This window comes from Anastrepha obliqua, unplaced genomic scaffold (assembly GCF_027943255.1).
Source record: "Anastrepha obliqua isolate idAnaObli1 unplaced genomic scaffold, idAnaObli1_1.0 ptg000009l, whole genome shotgun sequence".
NCBI lineage: Eukaryota > Metazoa > Arthropoda > Insecta > Diptera > Tephritidae > Anastrepha > Anastrepha obliqua.
The window spans coordinates 5,361,985-5,375,754 of NW_026562178.1; the positions used below are offsets into that span (position 1 = coordinate 5,361,985).

The 13,770-nt window shown below is 33.5% G+C and overlaps 1 protein-coding gene across 1 annotated transcript; it reads right to left on the reverse strand.

Moving 5' to 3' along the window:
• Positions 1-8,802: 8,802 nt before the first annotated feature.
• LOC129251223 (uncharacterized) lies at positions 8,803-9,476 on the reverse strand. The gene is made up of 2 exons (XM_054890577.1): positions 8,871-9,476; positions 8,803-8,817 (listed from the first exon to the last, which is right to left on the reverse strand). Exons 1-2 carry the CDS (start codon positions 9,474-9,476, stop codon positions 8,803-8,805), a joined length of 621 nt encoding a protein of 206 aa, XP_054746552.1.
• Between the last annotated feature and the right edge of the window lie 4,294 nt (positions 9,477-13,770).

The window sequence follows — 13,770 nt, forward strand, 5'->3', positions numbered from 1 at the left end:
CAGTCATCCCAATCATAAAGAAGCCAAAGCGCAGAGGCGGCTATACCCAGCGCATTAAGCGAGAGATTGGATATCTCCTCCGAGAAGTCAACACTCAGCCACCACCACCTTGGAAAAAGGCTTGCTCCATTTGGGAACGCATCTCAAAATTGGAATTCCTGCTGCAACAGCGTAAGCAAATTAAATAAATAAAAACAAAAAAAAACTGTGCGTGTTTCACGCAGACAGTATAGGCTGACAAGCGTTAACCGCTCGCAGAAAAAAAAAAAAATACAATAAATTATTTCTTTACATGGCGAGAATTAAACCACTTTGGTTTCTGTTGGTTATATGTTTGCCTTATAAAAATTTAGAGATGAAACTGTAAATGAATATATTAAGCAAAAAAAAAAATGATTCGGAAAGTCATTTTAAATTATGAAAATGTTTGAATTTGATATAATATACTTTCTAATATGCTTACTTAATAAATGAATTAACTTGAAAAACAAAAAAATTTTAAATCCAATGTAAAAAAAAAAAAAAAAAAAAAAAAAAAAAAAAAAAAAAAATTTATACATACATTATATGCATATATACATTATACATTATTACATTGCATAAATTATTTGATTTACGGTATAAGGTCCCCAATAGATAATCTTTCAGAAATGGGAAAAACCTTATCAAAAGTTGATAAACCCAATGCCAATGTAGTAAACGAAGTAGTCGTTAACACTGGCTTAAATTTAGTAGAAATTTGCTTAATTGTAATCACAGTCGTAACCTTATTGATATTAGCATTAAAATTATATGCTATGCATAATAAAAAACTAAAGAAAAAGTATATGAGTAGATCTAATGAGTTAGACAAAATATGAACAAATGGTCCGAAATTCATAAAACTTTACTGATAGAAAAGGAAAATTTCAAAAAATCGTTTAAATGTATAAATAAAAATATACAAATAAAACAGGAAACAGTTAAAAAACATTTAGAAAATTTAGTATTAGCATTAGAATCAATTAGAAATTTAACTTATATAAATTTCGAGCGACTCACAAAGGATCATCAAAAAGAAGCTCTTGACATATTTTGGCAACTACGAGATCAATTAGTAAAAGTTTTAGCCAAATACAACATCCAACAGGAAGTATCTCATTCAATTAATGAGAAAATTTCAATAAATATTATTGAAAACCCACCAGCTAATCTATTAACAAAGCTTGAAGCAGTTTCCTCAGAAACAGATTGTCCAATTACTAATTCAGAAATAGAGTCAGAAGAAGAAGGCGAAATGACACAAACAGTTGTGGAATTTCTCAGCACGGCTGCAAAGCTAGTGACTGAATTCGATGGTAAACCAGAAAATCTACGGTCATTCTTAGATTCCTTAAAATTAGTTGAAGTGATCAAGGGTGAGCACGAAACTGTTGCTGTTTCACTCATAAAAACAAAATTAAAAGGGAATGCCAGAAATCTCATAGACACAGAAACAACAATCTCTGAAATAATCACAAAACTTAACAGGTCAGTTAAAGGAGAATCGGTAGAAGTATTAGCTGCAAAAATAATGAGTATCAGACAGAACAACAAACCAGCTAATAGTTATTGTAATGAGATAGAAGCTCTTACAAAAAACTTAGAAAATGCCTATATCACAGATGGGTTGTCGGCAGAACTCGCAAGTAAATACTCGACACAAACTGCAGTAAAAGCATTGACCAAAAACTGCAGCATTGAAAAAGTCAAATTAATAATGGAAGCCGGCCATTTTAACAATATGAACGGTGCGATAAGCAAATTCATTGGTAGCTGTACTGAAGCTACAGGACAACAAAACACAATACTACATTTTGGTCAACGACCATTTAATGGACGATTTGCCAGAAATGGAAGGTTTCAAAGAAGAAACAACTTCCCTAGAAATCAAAATCGTTCAAATTTTGATAATTTAGGAAATAATAATCAAAATAGATATCGTTACCGACAAGGCAGACCAAATTTCAACCGGAACATGACACACAATGTACGAGTTACCCAATCGGACGAAAACAACTCGGAAAACTAATCTATTCCTCTAAGATACATACGCTTAACCTTAACTTTAGCATTTTTGTACAACTTAAAATAGCAGATTTAAATACAAACATTACACTACTTGTAGATACTGGCGCAGATATATCACTCTTAAAATTCAATAAATCCACTTTTCAAAAAATAAACACAAAACACATTACAGCATTAAGCGGTATAGGGCAAGGCAAAATCAGTTCTATTGGTACAATATTTTTTGATTTAAAATTTACGAAATTTTTAATTCCACATAAATTTCACGTTATCCCGGATAACTTTCCAATTCCATGTGATGGTATAATAGGCATGGATTTCATGAAAAAATTCAATTGTGTATTAGACTTTACTCAAAATTACGATGCTCTAATTCTGAGACCAGATAATTTAACACAAATTATAGAAATACCAATAACAACAACATGTAACGACGAAATAATCATTCCCGCAAGGTCAGAAGTTATACGAAAAATAAACTTACCTAATACCTTGGATGAAGCACTGATTCCAAATCAAGAACCACACCCTGGAATATTTATAGCCAATACCTTGGTAAAACCTGACAACGCCTATATCCGCATTTTAAATACAAATTATAATACAGTATCTTTAAAGCAAAGCAACATTTTAACTGAAAATGTTTCTGATTACGACATAATAAACAATAACACGGGAAATGCACAAAGAAAAACGGACATTCTCAACAAATTGAGACAAAATTTTCCTAAAACATATGAAAAACAATTGACAAACCTATGTTCCGAATACAGTGACATATTTGGGTTAGAAACAGAAACAATAACAACAAATAATTTTTATAAGCAAAAGTTAATGGTTAAAGACAAACAGCCGGTATACATAAAGAACTACCGTATACCCCACACACATAAGGATGAAATTGAGAGACAAGTAAACAAACTTATAGAAGACAAAATAGTCGAACCATCATTTTCAGAATACAATAGTCCAATACTATTGGTACCAAAAAAGTCTCTACCGAACACAGTAGAAAAAAGATGGAGATTAGTAATCGACTACAGACAAATCAACAAAAAATTAATTGCAGATAAATTCCCGTTGCCGAGAATAGATGACATTTTAGACCAACTCGGAAGGGCAAAGTATTTTTCATGTCTCGATCTAATGACTGGATTTCATCAAATAGAACTTGATAAAAATTCAAGAAATTTCACATCCTTTTCAACCAACAACGGTTCATACAGATTTACTAGACTACCATATGGCTTAAAGGTAGCACCTAATTCATTCCAAAGAATGATGACAATTGCTTTCAGTGGTTTAAAACCAGAGCAAGCTTTCTTATATATGGACGATTTAGTAGTCCTTGGTTGCTCTGAAAAACATATGCTTTCAAACTTGAAAAATGTTTTCGATTTATGTAGAACACATAATCTAAAATTACATCCTGAAAAATGTTCATTTTTTATGCATGAAGTAACCTACCTCGGGCATAAATGTACAAACAAGGGGATACTCCCAGACGACAATAAGTACTCGGTAATAAAAAAATATCCTACACCCACAGACGGAGATAGTGCAAAAAGGTTCGTCGCCTTTTGCAACTACTACCGCAGGTTTATTAAAAACTTCGCTGAATATTCAAGACACCTAACAAGGTTATCTAAAAAGGGAGTTGCTTTCGAATGGACAAAAGAATGCAATGATGCATTTGTGTACCTCAAAAGAGCATTAATGAGTCCTACATTGTTACAATATCCCGACTTTAAGAAACCATTTTGCTTAACAACAGACGCAAGCAAATACGCGTGTGGTGCAGTACTTACTCAGGAATATGAAGGAAAACATCTACCAGTAGCATATGCCTCCAAAAGTTTCACAAAAGGAGAAAGCAACAAGTCGACAATTGAACAAGAGTTAGCTGCCATACACTGGGCAATAACCCATTTCAGACCTTATGTCTATGGTACAAAGTTTTTAGTTAGAACCGATCACAGACCCCTGTCTTACCTGTTCTCAATGAAGAATCCAAGTTCAAAACTAACACGAATGAGACTTGATTTAGAAGAGTATGATTTCGTAGTAGAATATCTTAGAGGAAAAGATAATCACGTCGCGGACGCTTTGTCTCGCATTACAATCAATGACTTAAAGGAAATAAATGAAAAGAATCAAAATTTATACAAAATAGTGACTAGATCAATGTCGAAAAATAACAACAGTCCAACTACACAGCAGCACATTAAAACATATGATAAGCCCAAAATATATGTCCCAATTAATAACACTGACGTCAGGAAATACAATAAATTAAAGATTACACCCACGCGATGTTACATCAAACGAGGAAAATCTATAATGGCATATATAAAAATTGATGACTTATTTGTTAATGGGAAAATTGACTTAGGACAATTCTTCTCTAGGCTCGACGAAGTGGCCGACAAATATGGCATTAATAATTTACAAGTGGCACCTAGCGAGAAAATTTTCGAATTTGTCTCGATAAATGATTTTAAAAATAAGGGCAATATGATATTAAATAAAGTAAAAGTAGCGCTACTGAATGAGGTGACCCAGATCAATGATGCTAAAACTGTAATGGACATTCTAAAAAGATACCACGATGACCCTATAGAAGGCGGTCATTGCGGAATTTTCAGAACACTTATGAAAATTAAAAGACATTACTTCTGGAATAAAATGTCAAAAGATGTTGCTAAGTACGTAAAAACTTGCGAAAAATGCCAAAAAACCAAAATAACAAAGCATTTAAAAAGCCCAATGACTATAACACCAACACCTACAGGTACATTTGATACAGTTATGGTAGACACAATAGGCCCACTACCTACAACAATTAATGGCAATACTTATGCAGTCACAATAATATGCGACATGACAAAATATTTAGTCACGATACCCATCCAAGACAAAAACGCCAAGACAGTGGCGAAAGCAATATTTGAAAAGTTTATTCTTACCTACGGTCCAATGAAGACGTTCATTTCGGACATGGGTACAGAATACAAAAATTCAATACTAACAGAGCTATGTGAATTGCTAAAAATAGAGAAAATTAATTCAACTGCTTACCACCACCAAACATTAGGAGTAATAGAAAGATCACATAAAACTTTCAATCAATACATAAGATCTTACATATCGATTGACAAAAACGACTGGGATGAGTGGCTACAATACTTCACATACTGTTTTAACACCACTCCTTCTACAGTACATGACTAGTAGTAGTAGTAAGTAGTAATTCTTCTTTATTTATTTATAAATATTTCTTCTTACATTACAATAATTTTTACAATAATTCGTTTAAATATACATATAAATACATAAAGAAAGAAATAATAAATTTGTGGCAATAACAATGTTGTCTGTCACAACTCAAAAATTAATCAAAAATTGAACTCTGCAATAAGAAAATTTCTATAGCGTAAGGCTGAGTATATAAAGCAAGTTAGTATTTTCCAATTGTGGCCATTAAGTATATCTATTACTTCTGCTTCATTTAGCTTCGCTGCGTTTAGGTATTTTATTCTGATCTCCTTCAGTACCGGACATCTTCCTAAGAAGTGCTGCATATTTTCTTCCTCGTTTAAATTGCAGAGGGTGCATATTTTCTGAGCATTTCCATACGTAGTTGCATTTAGCTTCAGTAAACCACATCTTGCTTTGAAAATTGTCGTAATATCAGCTAGCCGCATATCTTCTTTAATATATTTTTCCCCTTTTGAGTAGTCTAAATGTTTATAAATTCGCTTCTCGCTTGACTGTGCTTTTTGCCTTGCCATGTTGATATCTTTTACTCTCATTTCGGTAAGAAGTTGCACACAGCGATCTTGCCAGTCTATAGAAGTGATGTTTTCTTCAAACTTCAGACCGAACTCCATTCCCATGTCGTTCAGATGTTTAAGCCAAAATACATTTTTATTTAAGATGCCTTGCGTTAGTTTGTGTGGGAGTCTGTTGCAATTATATTTGTAAATAGTTTTCCAGATATACTTCATGTGTAATTCTAAAGAATACATGTGGCTATCTTCTATATTAGTTTCTAATGTTATTGCATAATTTGGAGTGAACTCGGGTAGTTTGAGGATTCTTTTAATAAAGTAGCGTTGAAGTTTATTTACCTCATCGAATAAGGCATATCCCCAAACTTGCGCTGCGTAGGTTTGTATCGCTCTGCATACCGCTTGGAACAGCTTCCATTTTGATTTTAATGAAATGAATGGCTTCGCTAAAAAATCGTTCCATGTGCAATTAATACTAGCTTTTGCTGAAGTATTTCTGGCTTCTAAGTGCTTGCCGAATGCCATTTTGGGTGTGAGAATGACACCAAGATATTTATATTCGGCCACCAATTTAATTTCTTTACCTTGGTACCACCATTTTTCAGCCTGGGAAAGTCGTCCACCTCTTCTAAACACCATCATCTCCGATTTATTTTGGTTTACTTCCATATTCCATTCAGCGCAGTATTTCTCCAGGTTATTAATCATGGATTGCATGACTTTAGGGTTATCCGCTAGGAGAACGATATCATCGGCATAAAGGAGAATACGTATATTCATGCCCTCAACCAATAGACCACCTTCTAAATAGTCGTGCAAATCGTTTAGATATAAAATGAACAATAATGGCGACAACAGACATCCTTGTTTCACACCAGTGCAGGTTTCAAAATAGTCGGATACTTCTTTTCCCGTCCAAACCGCCGATCTAGTATTACCGTAAATATTTTCTATGAGGTTCGTTATTTTGCTAGATATTCCCATCTGTCGAAGTTTATAAATCATCGGTCTCCTCGGCACCCTGTCGAACGCCGCCTTGAAATCAACAAAATATGCGTAAACTTTTTGATTTTCATTAAACTTTAGATGTACAATAGACGCAAGATTATAAATGTTATCTACAGTTGAATAGTTTCTTCTAAAGCCGGCTTGGAATTCTGTGAGCACGTTGTTTTTTTCTACCCAATTAGCAAGTCTTGCGTTTATCAATCCCATTAACACCTTTGCGATAGAATTCATAAACGATATTCCCCGATAGTTACTGGCTGCATTTACATCTCCCTTCTTAAAAATTGGGAAAATTATCGTTTTTTTCAAAAGTTTCATCGATTCTTCCGCTCTCAAAAATTATGTTGTATACCTTTGTTAACTCTAACTTAAATTCTGGCGAAGCAAACTTTAGCAGCTCATAAGGTATTCTATCTTCTCCTGGCGCTTTATTGGTTTTAGCATTTTCAATGGTTTTTTCAACTTCCATAAATGTTATATCTTTATCGAGATATTCATCTTTACATAACGCAGCTGCGTAATAAATGTCTTTTGTTAATTGCGGTTGGTTTAGTAGGCTTTGAAAATAGTATTTAAAATCGTTCGCAGTGATATTTGTACCAACTTGAAATGACTTTCCTCTTATATCCTTCGCTAAACTCCACCATTCTTTTGCATTTGCAGTTTTGTTGATTCGTTTTTCAATTTTTTCGTAATATTCTTTCTTTGCTTTTTCACATGCGTTTCTATAAAATTGATTTGCTTTTAGATATTTTTGCTTATCGTCTTCAATGTTAGATTTTCTAAAATCATTCAGATATTTGAAGGATAGCTCCCTAGCCTTAAAACATTTGAAATTGAACCATGCTTTTTTAAAAGTGATTTTAATATTTCTGGCAGGTGACTGTGGCACTGACATTTTTATTACGTCGGCAAGCTTCTTCAGATCCATAATTTCTCCTCCATTTTTAAACTTATTTAGGTATTGGTTTAGTTTTAATTGATAATTTATCTTATCTTTTCCTTTAAGCACTACTTTCGGCAATAAGTTGATGTTTTCCAATTCGTTTAGTACCATATTTGTTTTTAATATTAATTTAATTGGCATGTGGTCAGACCATACCTTTGATTCAACTTTGAATCTTTCAATGTATTTCAAACCTTCTTGGGAAACTGCGCATATATCGTTTACGGAATTACCAACTGCACTTATGTAAGTCAAATTACCTTCCTCATCACCAGCTGTTCTGCCATTCAATATAATTAAACCATAGTCTTCACAGAAATCCATAAAATTTTTGCCTCTATTATTTATTACCGCGTCTCTTGAGCTCCTTTTTCCAGTATCTGCTGAGAATGTAGCTGTGTACAAGTCTTCAATATTTTGTTGTATATTTCCAACTCTAACATTTAGATCTCCCATAACGACTGATATCTTCTCTGTGTTTTCCTTGAAAAATTCCTTAACAACCTCAATTTCTTCGTGCCAAGCTGCTCCTCTTATATACAGTGGTATAAATGTGATAACGTCATCCTTTACGTGAAATCTTATCACATCTACTCCATTTTCGGCTTTGAAACTATGTCGTATGCCCTTTTTTTGCAACTCTTTTTTGACTCCATACACGCAACCTCCAGACGCTCTTCCAAATTTGCTGCTACGACTTGCTGGTTTCCAGTAAGTGTCAAACTCGGGGAAATATTTATTTGCTTGATTTATTTTCTCTTCGGTTAGGTGGGTCTCTATAAGTTCAAAAACGTCATGCTTTTTAACATAGTCGAAAAACGCAGGGAAGATATATTTGTTTTCAAGGCCATTGACATTAAAGGAAATAATATTAATTTTAATTTGTACACATTTTAAATTATTTTCAATTCTAATACTTTTAAGGTTATTTTTGCTAATCATTTTGCTATGACAGACGTTTTCTAATTTTTTGAAATAATTTTGCTTAACAATATATTATAATCTATTTTAACGTTCTGAAGTCTGTTTTCATATAAAAGTTGCAATGTAATATTTGCATCTTCCATGCCACATACCAGCTTTTTATCTTTATTCCATCTCAACCATTTGTTTGCTACTTTCATCCTATCATCTCGGACGCCAATTCGATGTTTAGAGGAAATCGCCATAATATCTTTTTTCAATTGCATCATAACTTTCTTGTCTTGTTGCCGCTCTAAATTAAGATCTCTTTCTACATAGATTGTTGTACCCGCAAGCTTACTTGATTTTTTGAAAATATCTCCGATATCCTTTTCTGATCTGATTTCTGCCAGCACCGTCATTTTTCCATCTCGCTCGTAGATTTTCTTTGTCGATTTGACAATTGATGCGTCATTTATCTGTAGTACTTCCTTGCACACTTTATCAACTGCCTCCTTGGTCGATGTACTTACAGTTAGGCCTTTGAAAATTAAATTTTGTTTTTTGATATGGTCTTCCAACTGGGCGATTCTTATTTTATCCATATTCTTTTCAGCTTTAATTTTTTCGATCTCCTGCGATAAGTATTCATTTTGTTTCTTTAGCTCCGCCACATCACTACTTAATTCATTTAATTTTTCAAGCATCTCATTGTTACTCTCTTTGATTATAAGCTTAAGAGTTTCTACATCCAAATCACCAACTTTTTGGGTACTCATTTTGTGCATTTTTGGGGTTTGGTTTTTAGTGTCCATTGGGGACAGCTGGTCAGCTTTTCTTTTCTCCAGGATGCTAAGTTGCGCCTTCTACCTTTATAGGATGGTATTTCACCTCCTTTAGCTAATACACCAACCAAGAAATCGTTTTGGGATGATGTCCTTCCGCCAGATGTCGCTTCACCTTCCAATTGTCTGAACACTCATTTATCTAATGCACGAACCAAAAGATTGTTTCGGTATTTGATCCTTCCGCTAGACGTCGCTTCTCCTTCCAGTTACTAGGACACTGATCCGCGCGAAGAAGTGAACAAAAGGAACACCAAAAGAAACACCACCAGGCTAATCTGCTTATTTCTCAATTCCAACTCACTCGTACAAACGTTTCGCCTTACAAACGCAATCACCACCAGTACCACTTCCGCTACAACTGCCAGAGCTTATTTATATCTCAGAATATCCGTGGTAAAATCAAAACTTTTATAGGAGCGCACAAGTTACACGACTGTCACCATGCAGAGTTGCCAACAAAAAAAAAAAAAAAAAAAAAAAAAAAAAAAAAAAAAAAAAAATGACTATTGTCCGTATGAATTAGTTTTTGGAAAAACACCAAACATGTTTCAGCAGTTCAAAAATGTAGACCAAATTACTCCATTATATAACATAGATAACTACGCTAGAGAAGTAAGATTTAGGCTAGAAGTAGCACATAAAAGAGCTCACAATATGATAGACATAGCTAAAATTAAGCAAAAAACATTTTATGATAAAAATAGTTTAGATCACAATTTTAGCATAGGCAATTTAGTTTTACTTAGAAATGAAGTGGCCCATAAACTGGAACCCCAATATTGTGGGCCTTATACCATTAAAGCAATAGATGATAAAAATAATGTTACTATAGTCGATAAGTTATCTTTAAAAGAACAAATAGTTCACAAAAATAGGCTTAAGATTTATCAACAATAAGTAGTTTTAAAGACCGGTCTAAACTTAGAAAATTAATACAATATATACATATAAATAAAATTAAGATTACTCTTATGTACATTTTTATTTTAACAATTCAATGTAAAAGAATGTTCATACAAAAAAAAAGTTGTATGAGCATTCTTCCGAAGAAGGGAGGTGTAGTATGATTATAAGTCGGATATGCCTTAACATTAATATTCATAAACATTTTGTTTTGGTTTTTATTTTATTGTCCACTTATGCATTCACTGTGCTGTGCCGTTTAAATAAAGTATCATATTTCTTAAAAGGTTCATTACACTTGAAAGTAAACGCAAATATAGCTAACGTAATTATTATATGCGCGGCGCGTGAATGCTAGAATCATATTACACAAGTAAACACCGAAAAATTGTTGTTGGCTTGCATTGATAAAAGTTACTATAAAAACGCTTGTAATTAGTATGTAAGACACAATAAAGAAAATAATCGTTCGCCAAGCTGGATGCCTAGCTTGGAACGATAAATAAATAAATATATTTAACTCAAATAAATATTCTTTCATTACAATATAACTAACGGGTGATTTTTTAGCTATTACCTTTTTAAAAAGTTGGTTTAAACAGCTGACGCACGTTTCGTGGTTTGTTTCACTGTCAAACATCTTCAGTTTGGTCTATAGTTTAACCATGAATCGTCTTACAAACGAACAACGCTTGCAAATCATTGAATTTTATTATAAAAATGCGTGTTCTGTTAAGAAAGTTTATCGCGCGCTTCTTCCATTTTATGGTCAGTTTAATCGACCCACTGAAGCGGCTGTTCGAGCTATTGTGACTAAATTTAGAACCAAATTTACATTATTCGACATCAAACCACCAACACGCTTACGTAGAGTGCGAACTGAAGAAAATATCGCAGCTGTATCGGCCACTGTTAATGATGACCATCAATTATCGATTCGCCGCCGTTCGCAGCAATTGGAAAATTCTCCGAAAGGATTTAGGTGTGAAGCCTTTCAAAATACAGCTGGTACAAGAATTGAAGCCGAACAACCTACCGCAACGCAGAATTTTTGGTGAATGGGCTCTTGGAAAGTTGGCCGAAGATCCACTTTTTTATCGAAAAATTGTGTTCAGTGACGAAGCTCATTTTTGGATCAATGGATACGTAAATAAGCAGAATTAGCGATTTTGGAGTGAAGATCAGCCAGAAGAATTGCAAGAGCTACCAATGTATTAAGAAAAGGTCACAGTTTGGTGAGGTTTATGAGCTAGAGGTATCATTGGATCGTACTTCTTCAAAGATTCTGCGAATCGTAACGTAACTGTGAATGGTGAGCGCTACCGTGAAATGATATCCAACTTTTTTTTGCCCAAAATGCAAGAGCTTGACTTGCATGACATGTGGTTTCAGCAAGACGATGCCACATGCCACACAGCACGCGTAACAATGGACTTGTTGAGCGGCGAGTTCGGTGAACATTTTATTTCACGATCGGGATCTGTCAATTGGCCACCCAGATCGTGCGATATACCGCCTTTAGATTATTTTTTGTGGGGCTCTGTTAAAGCTCATGTCTATTCATACAAACCTGCTTCAATTAACGCATTGGACGACAACATTAAAGCCTTTATATGTGGACTAAGCGGATGGACCATTTGAAGCGCAGTCGCGGTCAACATTTGCATGAAATAATCTTCAAACATTAAATTAAATGGACTGTACTTTCGATTTAAAAAAAATGTCATGCATGGCTCAATGGATCTGAGCCAAATAAAAATTATTCAAACATTTTTCCATTTACAGTATCTAATCAACTAATATTTCTGAAAAAATTCATCAATTTTTGTCCATTGCTATGAAATGTTTTTTTTTTTTCAATTATTTTTACAAGCATTTCTGCCAACATATGGTTTGGTTTTTTCTTGCACATTAAGGTGTCCGTCATTTACCAATTTGATTACTTTTCTTGCGACGCTCCCAAAGTCAGTGGCCTTCTATTGATAAAAACAACTATAAATCTGTACAAAAAAATAAATTGAAAAAAGTCTTAAAAGAAAAAAATACCAGAAATAAATTCGAAAATTGATGAATACTTGAATACTACGCTACCTCGTGATGATTATCGAGAATTATTAGAGCTAAGTAAAATATTTTTAGGCACAATGAATGTCAAAGAAATCAAATTTTATAAACCGGGGGCATTCCATCACGCTCGATGGATGTCCAAAGCACTTTATTGCTTAAAAGTGTATATTTTTCGAGACAGTTTCAAGTTAAGCGCAGCATATGAACAAAGTTTTCAGGACATAGCATTGTTCGTCGTGTTTGTGTATGTTCCATTTGGGTACTCTGCATCGCTAGCTGCAGCTGCACCGAATCAAGAGCTTGAATTCATCAAATCTGTTTACCAATATAGAACGATCGATAGAAATCTGTCCGATGCAGTTTTCAGGAAATTTCGGAATCATCTATGGTACTTAAGTCCTGAAACAGGGGTTCTAGCATTTTTCGATAAAAGTTTATCTTATAGTTTAAAGCAAATATGGTAGAAGCATTAAAATTGAGCGATGACGATCAGTTTGATGCTCCTAAACGCTTCATATTTAATTCCGATGATTTCAAATGGTTCATAAATAAAGACATTGATTACTTTATAAACGAAAATTCTTTAAACTTTTTTGAAAGATTTGATATTAATACCAGCTTTCTTCAATTAGACAGCAGTAAATGGGTAGAAGATCCAGGATATTTGAGAGGTTTAGAAATTGTAAGAAATTTAAAAGCAGTCAATGACAATGCAGAAAGAGCTGTAAAATTGTCGGAAGAATATGTTAACGTTTTAGCAAGAAGTGAAGATGACAAACAGTATGTAATCCAGATTGTAAGCGAGTAGAAAAAAAAAAATTTAACTAAAACATGTTTACTAAAATAAATCGTGCATTCTTAGGAGGTATAAATTTGATTCGACTTATGGATTTTTTCATCTTTCATCTTCATACCATAGAAATTGATCATTTTTTATATAAACGTCAGAATTTTGCTATAACAGTAATAACTTTGCTGCAAAAGTGAAAAGTCTGAAATTTACACACAGTTCAACTTTAACTTCGGTTAACTTTTAAAGGAGTCAATTTATCGAAAAATTGTTTGAGATCTTTTTTGTAGAGAGTTGAAATTGCCTTCAGAAAATGTATTTTTCATAGCTGTAAATTAGCATACTAGAGGAAAGAAAAGTTTGTTCCAAAAAGTAGCAAAATCCCATGTTATATAAATGGGAAATATATCGTGTTTGGGGCAAGATTTATTCTGAATATTAAGAGCTGATTTTGATCTGATAATT

Coding starts and splice junctions, on each gene's coding strand:
- LOC129251223 (XM_054890577.1), bottom strand. CDS start 9,476: ATGAGTACCCAAAAAGTTGGTGATTTGGATGTAGAAACTCTTAAGCTT.